The sequence below is a fragment of the Oryx dammah genome, unplaced genomic scaffold, assembly GCF_014754425.2.
Source record: "Oryx dammah isolate SB20612 unplaced genomic scaffold, SCBI_Odam_1.1 HiC_scaffold_5, whole genome shotgun sequence".
NCBI classification, from domain to species: domain Eukaryota; kingdom Metazoa; phylum Chordata; class Mammalia; order Artiodactyla; family Bovidae; genus Oryx; species Oryx dammah.
The window spans coordinates 57,117,532-57,138,718 of record NW_024070189.1 but is presented as its reverse complement, the minus strand read 5'-3'; the positions used below and the strand labels follow the sequence as shown (position 1 = coordinate 57,138,718).

The window sequence follows — 21,187 nt, the reverse complement described above, 5'->3', positions numbered from 1 at the left end:
TCACAGAACTGCGAGAGATAATAACATGATTGTTTTAAGCCACTAAATTTTGGAGAGTTTGCTGTGCTGCAATATATAACTAAAGGACAATTTGGGATTTTAATTGTCTATGAGTTTGCTTACCCTGCCAGACTACTGTCTCCATGAAGGCAGGGGCCACATCCAGTTTTTAAAAATTGTTATACACTCAGGACATTCCCCAACACAGAATAAGCCCCCATATACTTGAATGCAAATTAAGAACGTCTACAGAATGAAGGCAACAACAAATGTCTAGAACATTCACTGTGTTGACTATACAATGATATCAACAAAAGGTGATTAACTGGACATCTGGGCAGTAAGTTCCCAATGTAAGTGAGATAGCTTACCTTTATAGAAGGATTTGCAGAGCTGCAAGGCAACACTGAGCAACCTTGGGAGCAGAAGAGAAAGGCTAATGGTTTGGGCCTGGAAGTTCAGGCCAAGGTAAAGGCAAGGGAACAAAGGTGTCATCCCCCATGGTACTCCCCTGGGCAGCACTAAACAGGTTATCTGGCCTATCAGTGAGGACGACAGCTGCCTCGCCAAATACCCCTCACTCAAATGGTCTGTTAGTGTTCACAGGCTTCTAGAGACAAGGGACACCGAAATGCCATTCTACAATAGGACTAGACATCATCTTCAAAAATTTTCAACTCACTTTAAACACGGAGGGCCTTCAGTGTATGTGGAACAAATACATTTCCACTCAAATCAATAAATCCCATGACTGAGGTCTGGTGGTCTTATCTGAAATAATCATCAACACAAAGTGTCTAGTCAACTCAGTGGGTATCTTTTGAACACCTTCTGTAGACTGACAGTTTGTATCAAGCCTTATGGGGGATGCAAAATGGGAAAATGCCATCCCTGCCCTGAGGGAGAGAACAGGGGAGACTAGACTTACACAAATGAGATAATTAAATAACAGGACAACATATAATTACTGCTAAATTGTGTGGTAAGAAACTAAGTGCTACAGGAATTGGGGAAAGTGGAGAACAGCAAGGGCTCGAACAGTTGAGGTGTTGTCACTAAAGAACTGGAGGTGGCTGAACCTTAAGGAATGAAACCAACTCCCGCAGTCCCCCACCCCCACCCCCGCCCCCATCTCTCGCTGAAAGGAAGGAGGCAGAAGTTCTTAGGAGGAAGAAGAGACCCAAACCAGCATGCTTGTTATTTTACTTTGGTGCAGCAACACAAGGAATGTGAAAGGTGGCTGCCCCAAATTCCAAAGCAAGCGTATTTCTGAAGTTTCCCAGTGTTAACCTTCTAGGCCTTTATCAGTTTCTTGTGCTTGCAAGCCTTTTCCCCTTCTCCCTTCACCTGGTGAATTCTTACTCGTATTTAAAGGTCCAGTTCAAATGCAACTACTTTTCTGAATTCTCCCATGGTATCCAATAATCCATGCTCATGCTTCTATTGGAACATATTTATGCCTTTGGCCTACTCACTTCCTCTACTGCTGCATTAAGGCAACTTACACTTACTAAGCTTTTACTATCTGTTGGGAACTAAACATTTAAAAAGTGTTATTTAAGCCTCACAACAACTGCATGAGGTATTATTTTTCCTATTTTATAGATCAAGAACCCGAGGCTTAAAGTGGTTAAGTAAACCGCCCAAGAATACGAAACAGGAAGTAAGAAGGCTGGGATTCCAACCATTTGTGGAACTCCAGAAAGTGAAAGTGAAGTCGCTGAGTCCTGTCTGACTCTTTGGGACCCCATGGACTGTAGCCTACCAGGCTCCTCAGTCCATGGAATTTTCCAGGCAAGAGTACTGGAGTGGGTTGCTTCAGAGGCCACTCTTAAAATACTAGACTATGTCTTCCTGGAGGCTATAAATGCCTTTTACTTATCAGTCTTCTCAGATTCTAGGATGGTGGCTGACACATGGCTCAAAATTTGCCAAACAAATCAATACACTTGTCATAACACATGCCTGGGTCTAAAGGTAGGTACCCCCCCGCTCCCCCAGGTACTCTTTTACCTCAGACAGAGACTTCCACCAACCCAGAAGTCACCTGCCAGGGAGAAAGGAGGAGGGAGAAAGTGTGAGAATTTGAGATCCTTTATTTCATGGATTCAACTGTGGGGAAAGAGGACTGATTCTTTGCCCAACAAAATAATACACAGATAACACTGGCTTAGATTGAAGGTAAGAGCTCTGATTAACAGGCGGCCAGGAGGGGGCCAGTCTCCTCTTTGAAAGCAGCAATTCAAACCAGAAATTTGTTCCTGTTAAACCAGGAAGGACCAGGGGAGATCACTCCATCTGACCCTATCATGGGGCAGACTGAGGCCCTGACAAAGGAAGGGCTCGGCCGGAGGGTAGGCAGTGAAACAAAGCCGAGCCAGAGCCGAATCCCCCAGGTGAAGTTTTTCATCTCCTATCAAGTCGAGCCGGGTCTGCAACTCCAAGCTGATGGCCTTGGGCGGAAAGCTCGGACAACTGTTTTACTCCGTCGCACCCTAAGGCTCCTCTCCTCCACCCACTGGGTCTGGTGTCTCCCATCTCTAGCCTCGGGGCCTGGGGAAGATTGTTCCCCCTCGAGCCTCCACCGGGTCTGCAAGGTCGTCAAGCACCACGGAGGCCGCTCTTGCCCCGGTTCTCAACGGTCCTGTTTCTGAGGCGGTTCAGCTTCGCCACCTGCCACCCCGTGTCTCTGTGCGATCCCCCCATTCTTGTGCAGCCAGCAAATGACACCTCTTCCACAGGATGCTGGGGCAACATCCCCCTGCCCTTGTCGCAGTTCACCTCTCCGCTACCCCCAAATACGCCTACACCCCCACTTCCTTTCGCTGATTGCCGTGCTTCCGGCTGGGCTCCCCTCTAATTGGCTGGTAGCGAGCTTCCTAGGGGACTTGGCCACTCGGAGAGCGCCACAGCGGCCACTCTAGCCGCTGTCCCGTGGTTTGGCCTCCCTCTTTCGGCCGCAAGCTCTATGGTGCTGGCGACGACATGTGGCGGCTCCCGGGACTCCTGGGCCGAGGTAAGGGACTTCGGAGCCCCGGATCTTAAAGGGCACCTGAGACTTGAAACAGAGGAGGGTGCGGCCAGGAGGATCAAGCCAAAAGCAATAATGGGCGGTGCTAGAGCGGAGGAGAGGCTGCGTCGTAAGGGGCGGGGCTACAATCTGTGTCAAGGGGTCTTTGGAATTTGAGGTGTGGGAGTGGTTAGTGGGAAGAAGGTGGAGCGTAGAGCCTAGGAATTGGTGGAGTTACTGGAAGGGGAGGAGTCAAGTAGCCGGAGACAGTGCGCAGAGTCCAGGAAAGATGAGCGGAGTGGGCGGAGCCAATGGAAAGACGCGAGATTTCTAGAGACCGAGAGCTCCAAACTGTGAGCGAGAGTTTGTTTGAATGAATGGTCGTTTTAGAACAGTGGTTATCAGAAGGGCACTAGGAATCACCCAGGGAGCTTTTTCAAAATAGCTCAACCCTCAATGCTCCTGGTTTGTTTGGTTCTGGGGTGGCACGCTGGAATTTGTTGTAGGCAAAAGATTCTTACGTGTATCCTTGTTAAAGAACCTCTGCAGAAGCAAGTGTCAGTGTTTCCTGGGTTCCTGGGGTGGGGTTCTGTCAAGGGTCAGAGGGAAGACTGGTGGAGACGTCCTTGCCTCAATCCCGTTCATGTGAAAGTGACTGACCCTTGTTCTGTACAGCTTTTCCCCGTCTGCTGGGACCTGGCCTTCGTGGGGTGACCCCCAAGTCCTCCAGCCCAGATGGGCCTCAGGCTACCTCCTCCAACCTGCTGGTTCCTGTGCCCAGTTTTGACAGGTGAGATACTGCCATTCTGTCACCCATGTGCTCCCTGGCCTCCCTCTACCCTCCCTTAGGCCAGAACTTGATAGCCTCTGTTACATCTAGGTCCAGCCCCCACTGCCCTGGCCCAGGCACAAGCAGGGGCCCAAAGTCCCATGGATGGAAGGATGCCTTCCAGTGGATGTCTGCTCGTGGCTCCCGGAACACACTGTGGGATGCCATATCATGGGTAAGGCTTCCCCACGCCTTTCGTTGACCTTCCTTGTGGATGAGAATGATCTTGTATGGAAGTGTAGCCTAGAAACAAGAGCTAGGGCATCAATGTGCCCACACTCAAAATTTGAGTAACCCATGGTGTTGGAGCATATTCGGGGAGATATTGCTGATCCTGTTACCCCTTTGCTACCCCATGGACTGTAACCTACCCAGTTCCTCAGTCCATGGGATTTTCCAGGCATGAATACTGGAGTGGGTTGCCATTTCCTTCTCCAGCGGATCTTTCCAACCCAGGGATTGAACCCGGGTCTCCCGCATTGTAGGCAGACGCTTTACTGACTGAGCTACCAGGGAAGCTTACATTCATTCAGCAAACATTTATTGAACACCTTCATTGAGCCAGGCATTTTTTGCTATGCCTTAGGGACATAGCAGAGAACAAGGTAGATATGATTCTTATCTTCATGATGCTTATAACTAAATATTACTGAATAGCTAACTTTTCATTTATTAATAGATTCTCTGTATATTATCTTATTTAATCCTTACAAAGCTTTACAGAGGACATATAATATTCATTTTATAGATGAGGAAACTCAGGCTCTGAAAGTTTAGGTAACACTCTTAAGAGCACACAGCTATGAACCAGATTTTACTTTGGAGCTCATGCTGTTAGCTACTATGGTCTGTACCTTTGTTGCTGTATCTAGTATAGCTTGTGAAAGCACTCAGTACACATCCTGGCCTGTAATAGTTACTTAGTAAATATTTGTTGACTCTGATCTATAAAGATAGAGGTTTAGTAACATGAGCTGACAGGAGGTCTATCAGGGTAGAATCTTTGCCTCTCAGGTTCTGTTTTTAAGATACTCTAAATGAAGTTGGCACTCACATCATTCTCATGTCCATCATTTCTCATCCCTCTCACTTTCATGCTGTGTACTTTGGGCAGAAGGTTTGACCTCTCTGAGCCTCAGGTTTCTAATCTTTAATTTGGTGTCATCAGCAGAGCTGAGCCTGGAATATCTCCGCACCAAGGGCACTTCTCTCTGGGGATCTGTGGCCTAGGGGCATAACACATCCTGGAGAGGGGGTGTTTTCCCATTTTGTCAATGATATGAACCCTAGGGTGATCCTGTAGTGAGTCCTTCTATAAACTGGGTCTGGATCTCAGGGGTCCTGATGTTACCCCTGAGCTTTGTCACTACTGCCCACGTGAAAAAGCCTGACCTTGTTTATTCAGTCACTCACTCATGCATCTATTCAACATTTATTTATTAGTGCTATCTCTATTAGGTGCCTGTATCTACTAGATTATATAGATAGATAGATAAGTCTATATCTACTAGACTATATCTATGGTCTACTAGGAATACATAGGTGAGCAAAACAGACATGGTTCCTGCCCTTGTAGTGCTTAGAGACTAACAGAGACAGACCTTGATGGATAATTGCAAAGATGACTGTTTAAGTACAAGTGTGATCTGGGCTCCACAGGGAAGGTTTGGGTGCTTGTGAGAGTGTGTAGTGGGCAAGCGGCCACAGCCAGAAATCAGGAAAGGCTTCTTGAGGTAGTGACATTGGACTGCAGGAGTTGATCGATGGAGAGCTGTGTCCATTATATGCTGTCTTCCCCAGGGCACTCTGGCCGTGTTGGCCTTGCAGCTGGCGAGGCAGATCCACTTCCAGACATCCCTGCCAGCAGGACCTTGGCGAGTGGAGCACTGCTCTTGGTGCAGTCCGTTGGACCGCTTCCTCTCATCTCCCTTGAGGCACCCTTGTTCCTGTGAGTTGTCAGTCCCAGGGACAGAAGGGCTGGGCTGGGAGTTTCTCTGGGCCAGGAAGCATCTCTGGACACACCTCAGGAAAAGAGCCATCAGAGGCTCCTTGCCTTTCCTATCTGCAGTCAGAGGAAGGGGAATGGGAGGAAGTTCTACCCACCCAGGGTGTAGGCCACACCTGCCTCCAGGGTCCTCCCATGTCCTCCCCTCACCTTCCATGGAGGGAGCCATGCCAGGGTCCAGGAGATTTTAGATTCTAGGTGTGGCTCCCTGCCCCGTTCTCAACCAGTTAGGTTATTCTCTGGTTAGTCATTCATTAAAAAGTGAATCTTTGTGGTGGTGGCTTAGTCACTAAGTTGTGTCCAACTTTTGTGACCCCATGGACTGTAGCCCGCCAGGCTTGTCTGTCCATGGGATTTTCCAGGCAAGAATACTGGAATAGGGATTCCATTACCTTCTCCAGGGGATCTTCCTGACTCAGGGATCGAACTCTGGTCTCCTGCATTGCAAGCAGTACTCCTGTGTTGCTGGTGAATTCTCTACCAACTGAGCCACCTTATTGAATGGCTATCATGTGCCATGGTACAGAGGCAGTGCAGTGCAGTGTCACGGTTACAGGTCTGGAGGCACACTGTCAGGATTCCAGCCCAGAACTGCTGAAACTAGTTTTGTGTCCCTGGCCAAATTACTTAAAAAAAAAAAAAACTTACTTATTTTTAGCTGTGTTTGGTATTAGTTGCAGTACTCAGTGCCCTAGAGCACATGGGTTCTTAGTTCCCAGACCAGGGATCAAACGTGTGTTCCCTGCATTGGAAGGTGGATTCTTAATCACTGGACCACCAGGGAAATCCCTGGATGAGTCACTTAACTTTCTTGTGCCTCAGTTTCTCACCTGTAAAATGAGGAAATAATAAAACACACCCCATAGGTTTCTTGGAAGGACTAAATGAGTCAATACCTGTGGAGGACTTAGTGCCTGGCATGTAGTAAGCACTCAGTAAGTATCACTTTAAGTTCTTGCCTTTATTATTATGACTACAATCATTATCAATATTACCATCAAACCAAGTGCTAAGTGCCAGGCTAGAAGAGTGAATAAAGTAGATGCCTCCCTGCGGCTGAAAGAATTCAAGCCAAGGAGAGATTTATGCTTGAGGGATGTGGGTAGCAGCAGAAATGTGGGCCTCTTTCCACCCCAGTGGAGGGAAGCCAGCCAAAGAAATGGAGGAAGAGGCATGTGATGGACATATCTCAGGAGTTTCCAGATTCTTCCTTTGGTCCGTAAAATCTCAGGGAGAGCTCAGTCAGTCCCAGTAGGGTGAACCGATCCCCTTCTCTCTCTCTTTTTTTTAAAAATTTTATTTGGCTGTATCACATGTGGGATCTTAGTTCCCCAACTGGGGATCGAACCTACGCCCCCTGCATTGGAAACACAGAGTCTTAACCACTGGACGGCCAGGGAAGCCCTGAACTGATCCCCTTCTGATGTGACTGTTCTCACTGGCTCTTTCTAGCACTGCGGAGACACATTCTGCCCAGCCGTGATAGCCCAGCTCCCAGGCACACTGGCCTCGGGGAACGCAGGCTGGGCCAGGAAGAACCCTCCACTCAGCCTGAAAGCATCTCTTCACCCAGCTCCTTGAGAGCATCTAGGCATCAGGATCCCTCTGAGGAAGGTATAGCCCCAGCTAATAAAAGCAGAAGGCTGTGGCGGGGTGGGGTGGGGGTGGGGAATTGGGCAGATGGACTTTTATTGCTGCATATGCCAGCTAAGGGAATTGTCATTCTTGTGAGTCCTCATGCTTTCTGGGGCAATTTGGAATTATTTTGGTTCTTGGCAGTGGTGCTGGCTGGAAGGCTGGGGGCACTGGGAGAGTGGGAGAAAAAAGAAATAACACCTTCCTCCTTTGCCCTTTCCCTCGCAGATCCCAGTGACATCAGCTTCCTGCATGCCAGCAGTAGCTTCAAGTCCAAGGCAAAGCCGGCCCAACCTCAGCCCACTGACGAAAAGCAGGTATTGTCCATGTGGCCACCTGGATCCCCATAACGTTTCCCTAAACAGGCAGCACTCCCAGGGAACTGTCCTATGATGAGTCTATGTTTCTTCCCCAGGAACAAGAGAAATCAAAAAGTCTTTCCCTCGAGGAGGCCGTGACTTCCATTCAGCAGCTCTTCCAGCTCAGTGTTTCCATCGCTTTCAACTTCCTAGGTAACTGGATGGACCCTGCCTCAAGGAAGTCAGTTGGGAAAATGGGAAAGATATGGGGTAGGTCAAATAAGGTCAGGGCAGCAAATGGCCTAATAATAACATAAATAAACATGAGAGAGTTTATTTTCTCCAAGGTATGTCGACCAAAGCTGGCAGAACGGCTCAGTGGTGTCAGGGACCTATTCTCAGTCCAATAGTTCTGCCATTCTTAAAACAGGCTAAAGGTCCCATCTGCCTCATATGCAAATACTAACCAGCTGGAAGGGGAAAGGTGAGAAAGCTGAAGAACCACTCCTTCCCAGTCTAGAAGTTGCACAGATTATTGTCCAGAATGAAGACTTGAAGTTATATCTAGTCTCAGAGGAGCCTGGGAAATGTAGTCATAGAAGTGTACCTGGAAATTCTGTTAGTGTGTAAGAAGGAGAAAAATCTTGGAATGATACCTTGAATTTTCTGCCACACTTAGGCAAAGATAGTCTCCTGAGGTCTGGTGCAGGCCCTCAAGTGCCCTTACTTACCCACATCTGGAGACCCAGATACCTCTCAACATTTGTCCTATTCACCACAGTGCCCTGGCTTGTTTCAGGCCTTCTCAGACCCCCAGCAGCATCTCTTGGAGTCTAATGGGCCTGTGGGTGAAAGGCTGGGATTCATTCAGTACAGATGTATTAAACAGTCACCTTTGCTAAACCCTGTATTAGTTGTTGGAGACACGGTGTTTCACAAGACAAAGTCCTTACTCTCATAGAGCTGTTGTGTGAGCTGAGGGAGAGAAAAACAATAAATTGACAAACAAAAAAGAGAATCTCAGTTGATGATAAATCTTATGGAGAAAATTACACAGGGGGATGCATTAGTGACTTGGACAAGGAGCAGCTCTGATTTGGAAGGCTTTGACCTGACTGAATCACAGATGGAAAGATCCTTGACCTGGCTGACAAAAATAAGCCAGTCTTGTTTCTGTTTGGAGAAAGCTTTCAAGCTGAGGGAATAGCAAGTGCAAAGGTCCTGAGGCAGGATTGAATTTTGTTTGTTTAAAGGGAAAAAAGGGTGAATGTGGCTGGAGCTCAGGGATCACCAGGAGAGTAGAAAGAGATGAAATTAGAGAAACAGGCAGGGGCCAGATCAGATCAGACCTCTGAGCCACAGTGGGTGAGACAGGAAGCCACTGGAGGGCTTTTGTACTGCAGCAGGAAGCGGGGGCAGTGATGTGATCTGATCTACTTTTTCAAAGATCTCTCTGCCTGTGGGACTCCCCTAGTGGTCTAGTGAGGTAAAGACTGCACTCCCAATGCAGGGGGCCTTCGTTCGATCCCTGGTCAGGGAACTAGATCCTGCATGATGTAAGTACAGCCAAATTAAAAAAAAAAAAAAACAAGAAAAAATTTCTGCCTGCTTTGTAGACAGATGTGGATCATAAGAATGCCAGAAGGGAAACAGGAAACTAGCTTGGAGCTGATGGTTAAACAAAATGTGATAGTGACTTGGTCTAGGTTAGAGGCAGAGGAGCCAGTGTGGGGAATGGAGACAGGGTAGGATCCTTCGCCCTCTGGAGTCTTCTCCTCAAGGACAGAGGGCTCTGTGAACCCTTGACAGTGAGTTTTCAAGCAGCCGGGAGGTGACTCATTCACTGCTAGCTGAATGGAACCCAGCTTCCACCTCATTAGCTTTTTGTGATTTTTGATGGGCAGACTGTCTTCTGAGAATTTTCTTGCCCATTCCTTCCTTCATATACATATTCATTTATTCAGCAAGTGCTCAGCACTGTGGCAGAGCACAAAGGGAGCGTAAGCCATAATCATATTTTGCATTTGTATAGAGCTTTCACCCTATGCAGAGTTATTTCTTCTACATTCTTTTTCTGCTTCTGCCTCCGGGATTTTACAGTCTAATTGAGGAGACAGGGCTTGTACTCTCGAAACAGTTTAGTTCCTAGAAAAAGGCTTATATATGAAGTAAGTGCCAGAAGAGTGTTTAAAGCCTGAGTGTGGTCTGAAGATTCTAGAGCAGAAACAGGTTGGGATGGCATGATGATGGAGGCAGAAAAAGGCATCCTAGGCAGGAAAAACAGGCTTAGAGTTGAGAGTAGGCCGTGTCCAGCCTCTTCCCTGTTTTCCTCTTTGTTCAGATGATAAAAAGAACATGGGCTTTGGAGCTGGGGTCTCTTATATTATCTCTCACAGTTTTCTCATAAAGCAGGATTGACAGTATCAGCTGTATCAGTTACCTTACGTTGGTGACAAGCAGCCTAAAGCCACTTTGGCTAACCTAAGCACAAAAGGAATCTATTGGGATCTATAGCTTCCTGCCAAGGAATCAGAAAGGAACAGGAATCAGAGAGGCTCCAGAAATCTAGAGGGCAGTAACTGAGCATCAGTGTCTGCAGAGTGCTGCCATCAGAATAACCTGCAGGGGCTGTCCTCTCTCCTGTTGCAACCAGATCAAGATTCAGATTCCTGAGAGAGGGTCTCATTGGTTGGGAAGAGCAGAGGCACACTGATTGACAGCACTGGGGGGAGGGCTGTTCCCAAAGGGAAAATTAGGATGCTATTCCCAAGAGAAGGATGGAGTACAGGATGGAAATACTCAGAGGATGGAAATACATACATGCAAAGTGTCTAGCACAAAAAAGAAAGGAAGGAGCCTCTGGGTATCTGACTAAGGATGTGGGGAAGTTCACAGAGGAAGCTGTGTTTACAGCCTGTGCTTTCTTACAGGGACAGAGAACATGAAGAATGGGGACTACATGGCAGCCTTTTCTTACTTCCAGAAAGCAGCAGACCGCGGCTACAGCAAAGCACAGTACAACGTGGGCTTGTGTCACGAGCATGGCAGGGGCACCCCCAGGGACCCCAGGAAGGTACCGCACCTCCTCCTGCCCCCGGGCCCATTGCCTGTGCTGCATTGCCCGTAGTGACCTCCAGAGATGAGCAGGGGCCAGGGCTTGGGAAAGTCCAGCTTCTCTCTCCAAGCCTGGAGGGAAAAATAAATAAGTCTCCAGCTTCTCAGAATTTAAACTCCAAACACAGGAAGGCCAGGGACCTTGTCTTTCTTCTTTGCAGCTGTATCCTCATGACCTAGAATGTTACCTTGATGAATGGATTAATTAATTCTAAAAAGTAGGGTAGGCAAAGATGTTGTACATAAGAATGTTATTTCTTAGAACTGTATATGATGGCCCAAAAAAGGGAAGCAATTTGAAGTTCCTTCAATAGAGAATTGGTTAGTAACATCTATGTTGGCCTTAAAAATGATGTACTATATCTATATTTATTTATGAAGGAAGGTATTCATGGTGTATTACTTTTTTTAAACTAGCAGCTTTTTTAACAGTTTTATTTATTTTATTTCTTTATCTTTGGCTGTGTTGGGGCTTCACTGTTGCATGGGCTTGTCTCTAGTTGCAGAGACCGGGGGCTGCTCTTCGTTGCAGTGCAACAGAGCCATCGTGGTGGCTTCTCTTGTTGCAGAACATGGGCTCTAGGGTGCATGGGCTTCAGTAATAGCAGCTCCAGGACTCTAGAGTACAGGCTCAACAGTTGTGGCGCATAGGCTTAGTTGATCTGCAGCATGTAGGATCTTTTCCGACCAGGAATCCAACCTTTATCTCTTGCATTGGCAGGTGGATTCTTTATCACTGAGCCACCAGGGTGTAGTGTTAAGTGAAAAAAAAAATAGGTTACAAAATAGTTCTCTCTATCCCTACACACACACACACACTTAAATATGTGTGTGTGAATACATATATAATGTGTATATATATGTTAATATTATAGCATATGGGGGAAGGCTGTACACTAAAATATTAACAGAGAACTATCTTCAGAAGGTAGGATTTCTCGGAATTTTGTTTCTATTCTTGACTTATTTGTATTTTCTGACTAATCTATTGATACAGTGATTATATATTATTTAATTAAAATAATTTTTTAAAACTTCATTCCAAAAAAAGGCAGCCTACAGAGTTCTCAGTTAACTGGATATTTTCCCCTTCAACCCAGGCAGCTTTTTATTACCAATTGGCTGCCAGCCAGGGCCACAGCCTGGCTCAATACCGCTATGCAAGGTGCCTGCTACAAGACCCAGGCTCCTCGTGGAACCATGAGCGGCAGAGGGCAGTGTCCATGCTGAAGCGGGCTGCAGACTCAGGCTTACGAGAGGTGAGGGCCATTGGTAGGGTCTTTCCTGGGTACTTGGGTCATGTTGAACTAGGCAGTAACCAGAATACCTTTTTCCTTCCTCCTTGACCACAGGCCCAAGCTTTCCTCGGGGTGCTTTTCACCAAGGAGCCCTACGTGGACGAGCGGAGAGCTGTGAAATATCTTTGGCTTGCAGCCAACAATGGGGTATGAGGTTTCCTTATCCAGGCATGATGGGGATCAAATCGGATAGAGGAAGGGATTTGGGAATGCTTAGAAGAAGGTTGATGGGAGCATTGGCTTCAAGCCTTAACTCGCTAACTTACTGTGTGCCCCTTGGGCAGTGGTGTGCTGATGTTAGCTCACACCAGTGTAGAAGAATTGTCATTAGCTTGAAATCAGCTTTGGGGGGAGCATTAGCACCACAGAATTGCCAAATGCTACACAGCAGGGCTTTCCCCCTTAGAGAGCTAGTTGTTATTTTTACTAGCATACTACTGAGCTGGTCACTTGTTTTCCCTCATCTCTAAGATTGGAGTAATAATGCCTGCCTGACCTGCCTACTGCTTCACAGAGTTGTCGTGAGGATCAGAATCTAACTGAGATAATAAGTGTGAAAGCACTTTGTAAAGCGCACACATAAAAGGTGTACCATCACAAGGAATTTAGTCCAGGGAAGTCAGAAGACACGTGAGGTGAAGACATTGAGCAGTTTGAGGGGTAGATGATGTCTGGTTGTCTATGAAGTAGGGATTGGCATCCAGGTAGCATGACCCAGAGTCTGTTCCAGAGAGCATTAGCATAAATAATAAAAGGAAAAAATGTTCAGATAGGTTCAGGAAATATTGAGTTAAACAGATATTTTTAATGCAGGAAATTTCAGAGCTTTATGTCACTGTGAATCACTGAAAAGACATCTGTGGGTCTGCTGTATCCTCAAGTGTCTCTGACCAGTGTATATATTTTTTGAGTTGTATCTTGAAGGACCAGAAGCCCTGAATTAAAGCCAGCAATGGCCATGTACTATAATTTCTCTGCATAAGAGCTGCTGCTCCTCTTTGCTTTCTGGCCAACATGGTGATGGCTTCAGTGAACTCTTGGGCATCAGAATACTTCTCCTTTTTCACTCTGTGTTGTCCAAAGTATCTGCCACAGTGGCATGCATGCTCAGTCATGTCTGACTCTTTGTGACCTCATGGACTTGCCTGCCAGGGTCCTCTGTCCATGGGATTTTCCAGGCAAGAATACTGGAGTGGGTTGCCATTTCCTACTCCAGGGGATCTTCCCAACACAGGGATTTAACTCACCTCTCCCGCACTGGTAGACGAATTCTTTACCACTGAGATACATGGGAAGCCCAAAGTATTTGCAGTAGCCATCAAAAGGGGACCAGTGTTACCAAGCAGTACCAGCCTCTGTGCCTGCCTTTCCATGAAATAGCTGCAGAGCCTTCCTAGAGCTGGGTGGGCCTTGGGACCATGTGAGGGACAATCCTGGGGACACCCTGGCCTGTGTTAGTCACCCAGCAGGCCTGGTGGAAAAGTACAAAAAGGGATGCTGTATAACATGTACGTGCATAGCAGCATGGGTATTTTGACCTGACTGTTCCAACCTGGCCTGTAGCCATGAGTCTACCATATTTATTACATAGACTCTGGTCTACATGTTACAGAAACTTTCCAGAAATTTGACTTTAGAAGGCAGAAGAGAAATGGAACCATGATTGGGAGACTGAATATAATGAAAATATTTATTACAGAGAGGGAGAGATTATGATGTGGGCAATGACAAGTGTGATAACAATAACGCTAATCTAGACACTTTCCACGTACTGACACATTTAATCTTAACCACAGGGTTAATAAGGTTGGTGCTGTTATTAGTCCCACTTTACAGATGAGGAGATAGGCACAGAGACATAGACTGTCATGTCTGAGGTTACACATCTGGGAAGTGGTGAAGCCAAGACTGGAACTCAGACATCTGGCTGTACAGACTAGGTTCCTAATCCCTACCTGATACTGCTAGTTCTCAGCAAGAGAGAGAGAGGACCCAGAGCCAAAGGCAAAGGGATAAAAGCATTTTAACCTTTCAAAGGAGGAGGAACATGTTCTCGGTAACATAGGCTTTGTAACCGTCCGGGCAGAGATCAGGAAGGCATACAGGGCTTGCAGAAGGCCAGCCTCTACCCTCTACCAGGAGAAACAGCTGCTGGCTCTTTCAGGCAAACCTAGGGGCTGACTCCTTGTGCTCCCATAGCAGGACTGAGTGCCCCTCATGGACTTCACTTCTGCACACTTTCAGCACCATCCTCAGCAAGTTTCCACACTGCTCTGGCTGGAATTGCTCTGGGTGGAGGGATCCCTGTTTCCTCTGTTCTGGGCCTCTGGCTCTTCAGAGTTGAGACCCCTTGGTCCAGCGAGGGAGTCGGGGCTGGGCCTGACCCTGCAGGGGTGAAGCGCCAGCCTGCTGACTGCTGCGCCTTCCTGCTGCCCCAGCGTTTCAGTTCTCAGTCCTTCGTGTGTGTCCATCTGTGTGTCTATCCGTTTCTTCCTTTAGGACTCACAGAGCAGATACCACTTGGGAATTTGCTATGAGAAGGGCCTTGGGGTACAGAGGAGTCTGGGAGAGGCCATGAGATGTTACCAGCAGTCAGCAGCTCTGGGGAACATGCCCGCCCAGGAGAGGCTGCGGGCCCTCTTCTCCACGGAGGCAGCAGGTACAGACAAGAATCACAGCCATCAGGTCCCTCCCTGAGCTTAGTACCCTGCGACAGAGAAGCAGGTGACGGTAGCCTTCTGTCTCTCTGTTACTTCCTGCTCCATTGGTGGGTATGAGCCCAGCTTTTTGAGTCTGACAGATCAAACCTGAGTTTTAACCCCTGCTCTATCACTGAACTTGGATTGCATGTTCTTGCACCTTTGTTTCTTCACCTCTGAAAATTCATTAGGTTGTTTGTGCCCTTTAAGAGTGGAGTCTCTGTTTCCCCCAGTCCTGTGGAAGTCCTGTAATCAAATCCGGCCAGCCTTCAAAGTCAGATTTCCTGGGGATTCCCAGTCCCTTTGCCAGTTCCCTGGGCTGGGAAGCCTGACATAGTGCTCAGAACCTTCACAACAGTGGGAGAACTTCTGTGATACAGTTATTTTCCAGTTTGTGGACCACCCACCTGGAGGGTATGGGATTCAATTTTATTGTGATTGCGTCCCCTTCTGCTGTCTCATTCAGCTTCTCCTTTGTCTTTGGATGTGGGATATCCTTTCTTGGTGGGTTCCCGTGTCCTCCTGTTGATGATTGTTCAACAGCTAGTTATCGACGCTCTCACATGAGGAGATGAGGGCACATCCTTCTACTCTGCCATCTTGGAATCAATCTCTGGAAACTCATTGAGGATTAAATGAGACTACAGCCAAGGGCTTAGCATAGCCTGGCGCATAGTAGGTGTTGAATACGTGGTGGCCTCTCAGATGACTCGTCAGGAGGGACACTATCCTGAGGCTGCCTCTGGGCCCCGACGTACAGTCTAGGGCTCTGGGAGCCCTGCTCACCCCTAACTCACTCTGGCTGACCTGGTGAACAATGCCAGGGGAGCCAAGTCCTTTAAGAAACCCTTGCTCCAAAGTAGAGGTCCAAGAACACAGGGTAAGCGCTGCTCTCTCCTCTCCTTGCAGCCCCAGGGCCCAGCGACCTAGCAGTAAGAGGACTGAAGTCGTTTTCCAGCCCCTCTCTTTGCAGCCTGAACAGGAGCCTGCTGGCAGGAGCCTCTTGCCTGCCACACGCCTCAAGCACAGGGAACCTTGGCCTCCTCTGTAGAAGCGGGCATCTCCGAGCCAGCCCTGGAGCCCCCAGCAGGGCCATCCCCCCACACCCCTACCCCTTGGAAAGGAGTCTCGTCAGACTGGGTTTTGGCTAAGGTGAGATAAGATGCAGTCACCAGGACCTCTCACTGGTGCTGGAGGGAGGGGCGGGCAGGAAGGAGGTGAGATGGCAACAAAAATAGGGTGTCAGTATCCCTTTCTGGGGTGGAAATTCCATGGGAGCTTAGGTTTTTGAGCCATTTCGAGTACATGGCTAATAGATGACTCCGATCATTTCTCATAGGCCCACAAATGAGCTGTGGATGCGTTCACAGTCATTCCGTCTATGCATAAAAGATTCCTTCATTGACCTGGGGAAAACTTTATACTGAAGGGGCCAGAGACCCTGGTCCTTGCCTTGGCCTTTGTCTTTGAGAAATCACTTCCCTTCCCCCTTGCCTGGCCTCAGTTTCCTCAGGCTCAGACTACATCATTTTTTGCCAGCATCTGATGTGTGTGCCTCCGGTGGTTCACAAGAAGATTTTAGGCAGCATTTAAGCTAATATTTTTTTATTTTAGTATTTGTATTGTTAATATATATTATAAAATGTGATTAGCATATTATAGTTTCACAGATATTAAAAAATAGTGAATCAAGTTCGAGAAAAACCTTGTGACATTGCATAAAGGGAGCACAGATCCAAAGGGGCGGTTCCACGAACGCCTACAGCTCAGGAAACGCTGAATCATGTTGCTTTTGTTCATCTCCACTAGATCCATGATTGTCTCCATTTCACCTTTGACTTGGAAGGAAGGAGCTTAGTGTCCAAAGGCCTGATGTAACTGTTTGACTTTTTCAAGCCTTCACACTTCACTCAGCCCTAAAGATGGAGCCTGCAAGTTCTCAGAGAGATACCACAACTTGAATCCCAAAGAAGAGGCCAGTTATCCACCTGCCTCCCCAAAGAACCTTAAGTACCTGGCCAGCACAGTGAAGAAGAGGGAAGTGTATAAAGACCCCTCGAAGCAGTGGCCTGACTCGCTGTGTTGTTTCCTCAACTGTAGACCAAGGGCAGCGGTGTCTGCCCTCCTACCCGCCAGGGCTGAGGTGGGACATTTCACTGCGAAAGGACCTTGGTGCGCACTCAGGCCCCAGGAGGCAGAGTGATGCCCTGTTTCCATGGGTTTGTGAGTCATCAGGCCAGGACTAGAATCCTGCCTCTTGACCCCTGGCCCAGGGCTCTTTTGCACAGTTCTCACTGCAATTTTATGTGAAAGCCTTATTATCATCCTGCCGACAGGAGGGAGATTGAGCCCCAGGAGTTTTGGTACCAGAGAGTGTAGATTTCAAGATCCTCGTTTGTGAAAGGTTTGTGCCAGAAATGGATGGGAGTTTAATAAAAGAGATACTGGAGATTATCTCATCACTCTTGCCCTTGAGTATGTTGGGGAAAGCCAGGGAGACGGGCAGGGGAAGCTGAAAGCTGAGGCTCCATCCTCATATCTAAACTCTCCATTAACCAATTTAAAGGGTCTTAAAAGCTTCTCCAAGAGAGAGACGTAGAAAAAAATGATTTCTGAGTCAACACTAATGACTCCAATTACTGAATTTGTGCATAGCTGTTCCCTGGCTTCTGGATGTTAGCCCAAGTTCAATAGCAGAGATGTGGTTGAGGGTGCAGGGTGGCAAGGACTGAGGACCAAGCCCCTAGGAACTGTTCAAATGGGAAAGACCACCCAGCATGGCTAGCTCCAAGTGGGGAGGATCTGAGGAGGGGAGTTCTCCACATTTCTCTCTCTGCTGGCCGCACCCCCTCCCACTTCTAGTGGTCTCGCCACTGGAGCCCTAAGCTTCCTCCAGCTCCTGCGCCTCCCCTGCCCTCTACTCCCTCTCCAGGGCTGCCCTGAACACAGGCCTCACCCTGCTGGTCCCCTCCTGTGGCTTCCTCCTACAGATGGCTCCTTGGAAGCAGGGACTTTTTCTTTGGATTCCAGTATCCTCAGCACTTAGCATGAGGCCCCGTTGTGCAGGTAAGGGCTCAAGACACACATTGGTTAAAGCTCAGGGTTTTAAGCTGTGCAGCGCACTCGTCTCTCTGCAAAAAAAAAAAAAAGGTCTGTGGTCAGATAAGTTTGGGAAATGCTGCACTAGACATCCCCTTTTTATAGATTCACAATATACATCAGCATATTCAAGGTTCCAAGAAGTCCTGCAGTAAAGAACTTGGTTAACCGAGTGCTCCCTTCATAGAGCTGGGCACAGAGCCCAGGTCCCCTCATAGCTGGTAAGCCTTCCTGGGGCACCCCCTGTGTAAAGTGTCACTTCCTGCCTTCCCATGGAGCCACACTCCCCAGCCTCTTCCCCTCCTTTTGTCACTGGGGGTTCTCTGATTATCAGCTTCTCTGGTCATGCCTGGGGCCAAGGGGCAGTTCAGACAGTCTGGGGACCCTGGGCCTCCTGTGGTGATGGCCAGGTAGGGCTCTCCCTCCCCATCGGTTGTTACAAATTAAGTGCTAATCCAATCTGACATGCCAGATACAGAGGGGGGATATTTTTAAGCTCCTTTTGTGGAGCAGGAAGGATGGAGAGTCGTGAGAGGAATGTTATCAAGGGGCCAAAAATCCTCAGCTGTTCAGTCCCTGCGGTCTCTGTGCAGCCCCAGGGGATGGGCTTCCTCACAGCCCCTGGAACTGCTGTGCTTTTGCCATTAAAATCCTGCTCTTAATGACTCATTGTCAGTGCCCTGAAAGGAGATGTGAGGGGAGGCTAGGGAGGTGGCCCCATTAGCAGGGCCAGCCTGGGTCCAGAGGACCCGGTGTCGGAGCCCTGGCCCCTCAGTGGTGAGCCCTTTGCCAAGGCGCTCTGCCCCAGTTTCCTTATCTGGAGATGCTGGTTTCAGAGGCCCCTGCCACCGTGGCTTCCCTGGCGGCTCAGCTGGTGAAGAATCCGCCTGCAGTGCAGGAGGCCAGGGCTCCATCCCTGGGTCGGGAAGATCCCCTGGAGAAGGGAATGGCTACCCACTCCAGTGTTCTTGCCTAGAGAATTCCATGGACAGAGGAGCCTGGTGGGCTGTAGTCCATGGGGTCACAAAGAGTCAGACATGACTAACACTTTAACTTTTCACTGGCACTGCGGACGCTGTTTGGTTCATTATATTTTCAGTGCAGGGCATTAAGCAAATGTTCAGTAAATTTCATTCAGTGAATGAGTGATTCTATGCATTGTCTTCTCTCCACCTGACATCAGCCAGTGCCAAGACTACCCAACACATAGCAATTGCTTTAAAATATTTAAATGATTCTGTGTACCCCTCCCCCCACTGCCATTCCTAGTGCTTCTTCTGACCCTTAGTAATTACTCATAAATACAAAATGTTTGTTGAATGAATGTTTCTGATCATGCGTCCCACCCCTGACCCACTATATTGTACCCATTTACTCAGTAGAGACTGGAAAATACTGACCTATTTTCTGTGCTGAAACTCTTCCCCTCCTGTTCCTGTCTTGCTGTGTTCTCTCCAGAGTCCCAAGGGTGGTAGTTGCCATATCCCTCTCATTTCAGTCAGAGGAGAGGTAGGGTCAGTGACCTGCCAAGCTGAAGTTAGGTGACAGACAGGGAGGCTGCCTGTCAGTCTCGAAACTGCCCCCGGGCTCCAAGTGAGCACTGCGTTGTGGCGCTCCTAGTGCTGGAGAATAGCTGACTATTGATAAAAAAAAAATGTCCCCCTGCGCTTTCCAAATTAAGACGACATTTAACCGAGTGCTCACTGGCTCGCCTGCTCCTTCAGTCTCCCGGGGGACAGAGCCCATCTTGGTGGAAGATGTTTGAGTATGTCCAAAGCTTCAGCTCTGACATCTCAGCTGATGTCAAGAAGTTTCTGTAACCTTTCTGTTCAGCACACTCAGTTCTGTCAGCATACGCACTGTCTCACTCTCAACTGTTTCTTGGGGGAAAGGACTGGCATCAGCCCTTGGAGGGGTTGCTAGGTTTGGGCAAGAGCACCAAGGCTCACCAACATACACCCCAGCCCTTATCAAAGGTCGTTTGCCTCAATAACAGCTCTACCTACGAGTTCTCCAGATTCTGTGGGGAAGCAAGGATCACAGTGGTCCTTAATCTTATTTAGGTCACAGACCCCTTTGAGAATCAGATGAAAGCACTGTCTCCTTCTCATGGAAAAGTACTCATCCTCCCAATTTTGCATGCTATTCAAGCAGGTCCTTAGATCCCAAAGCTCGACCAGGAACCCCAGGTTAAGGACCCTTGATATATCAGAAAGAACATCATCTGAATTTCAGATGTAGATGCTAGCTCTGCCACAAGCCTGCTGTGTGGCTCTGGGCCAGTCAGTCCTTCCTGTCTTGCCATTTCTTTGGCAATAAAGCGTTCAGACTCCTTGTGATTAAAACTGCCTGTCTGTGGAGGTTTAGTGACGAGCAGTGCTGCTTACCTTTTTTATAGGTCACATGTTCCTTTGAAAATCTGATAACTCTGTATCTTCTGCCTAGAAAAAAAGCCTGTACACAAAATTTTGCCAAGTATGCAGAGGTTCCAAGGATTACAGATTTAGGTCTTTTGAACTAGAGGGCGGCAGTGATCCAATTGTGAGCAATGGTTCCAGCTTCCTAGGTCATCTCCTCTTCTCATCTGTTCTCTCCATCGCCCAACATCAGCTCTGCACTAAAAATCCACTAGTGATTGGGGGTCAGCACTGTCTACTCCAGTGCTATGGTTTTCAGTCTGTTTTCATGTAATCGAACCTGTTTTTTTTTTTCCTTCTCTTTTCTAATGAAGTCTGATACCTGGAGCTCCAGTATAGAGAAAAGAGAATCCTGTAGCATTTCTGTACCCACTGTTTCATTTTTTTCTTCCATTCAACAAGTATTCATCAAGTGTTGCCTTGGGCCAGGTGCCTTGCTGGTCAGATTGGAAACCCCACCTGCTTGGTGTCCCCCAGCCTCTTTCATTGGCTTGGGGAACCAAACAACTTGCAAATCACAGATCTTGTAAAGAGGTTATTCTGCCCTGGAGTGAGATATCAGAGACCAAGAGACCCTGCTCCCAGAGCTCCTGAAGCACTTTGGAGGCCCCATTTTGTTCATCTGTAAAATGGGATAATGGAATAATGATGCCTCACTACATTCCAAGTATGGATGGTTTTCATTATCCCTAGATGGGAGTATGATTGGCACCTTTCAGTGAAGAGTGAACATTCCTGTCTTGCCATTTCTTTGGCAATAAAGCGTTCAGACTCCTTGTGAT

At 47.9% G+C, this 21,187-nt stretch overlaps 1 protein-coding gene across 2 annotated transcripts; it reads left to right on the top strand.

Moving 5' to 3' along the window:
- Positions 1-2,877: 2,877 nt before the first annotated feature.
- On the top strand, positions 2,878-17,351 carry DELE1 (DAP3 binding cell death enhancer 1). 2 transcript variants are annotated; one of them, XM_040239847.1, is made up of 13 exons: positions 2,878-3,016; positions 3,686-3,800; positions 3,891-4,014; positions 5,640-5,787; positions 7,297-7,458; positions 7,708-7,796; positions 7,895-7,991; positions 10,709-10,851; positions 11,993-12,151; positions 12,245-12,337; positions 14,690-14,849; positions 15,799-16,041; positions 16,785-17,351. In XM_040239847.1, the coding sequence occupies exons 1-12, from the start codon at positions 2,986-2,988 to the stop codon at positions 16,038-16,040; spliced, it is 1,563 nt and encodes a 520-aa protein (XP_040095781.1). In that variant the 5' UTR covers positions 2,878-2,985; the 3' UTR covers position 16,041; positions 16,785-17,351. The 2 variants fall into 2 exon arrangements, with proteins under 2 accessions (XP_040095781.1, XP_040095783.1); XM_040239849.1 differs by lacking the exons at positions 11,993-12,151; positions 12,245-12,337.
- Positions 17,352-21,187: the final 3,836 nt, after the last annotated feature.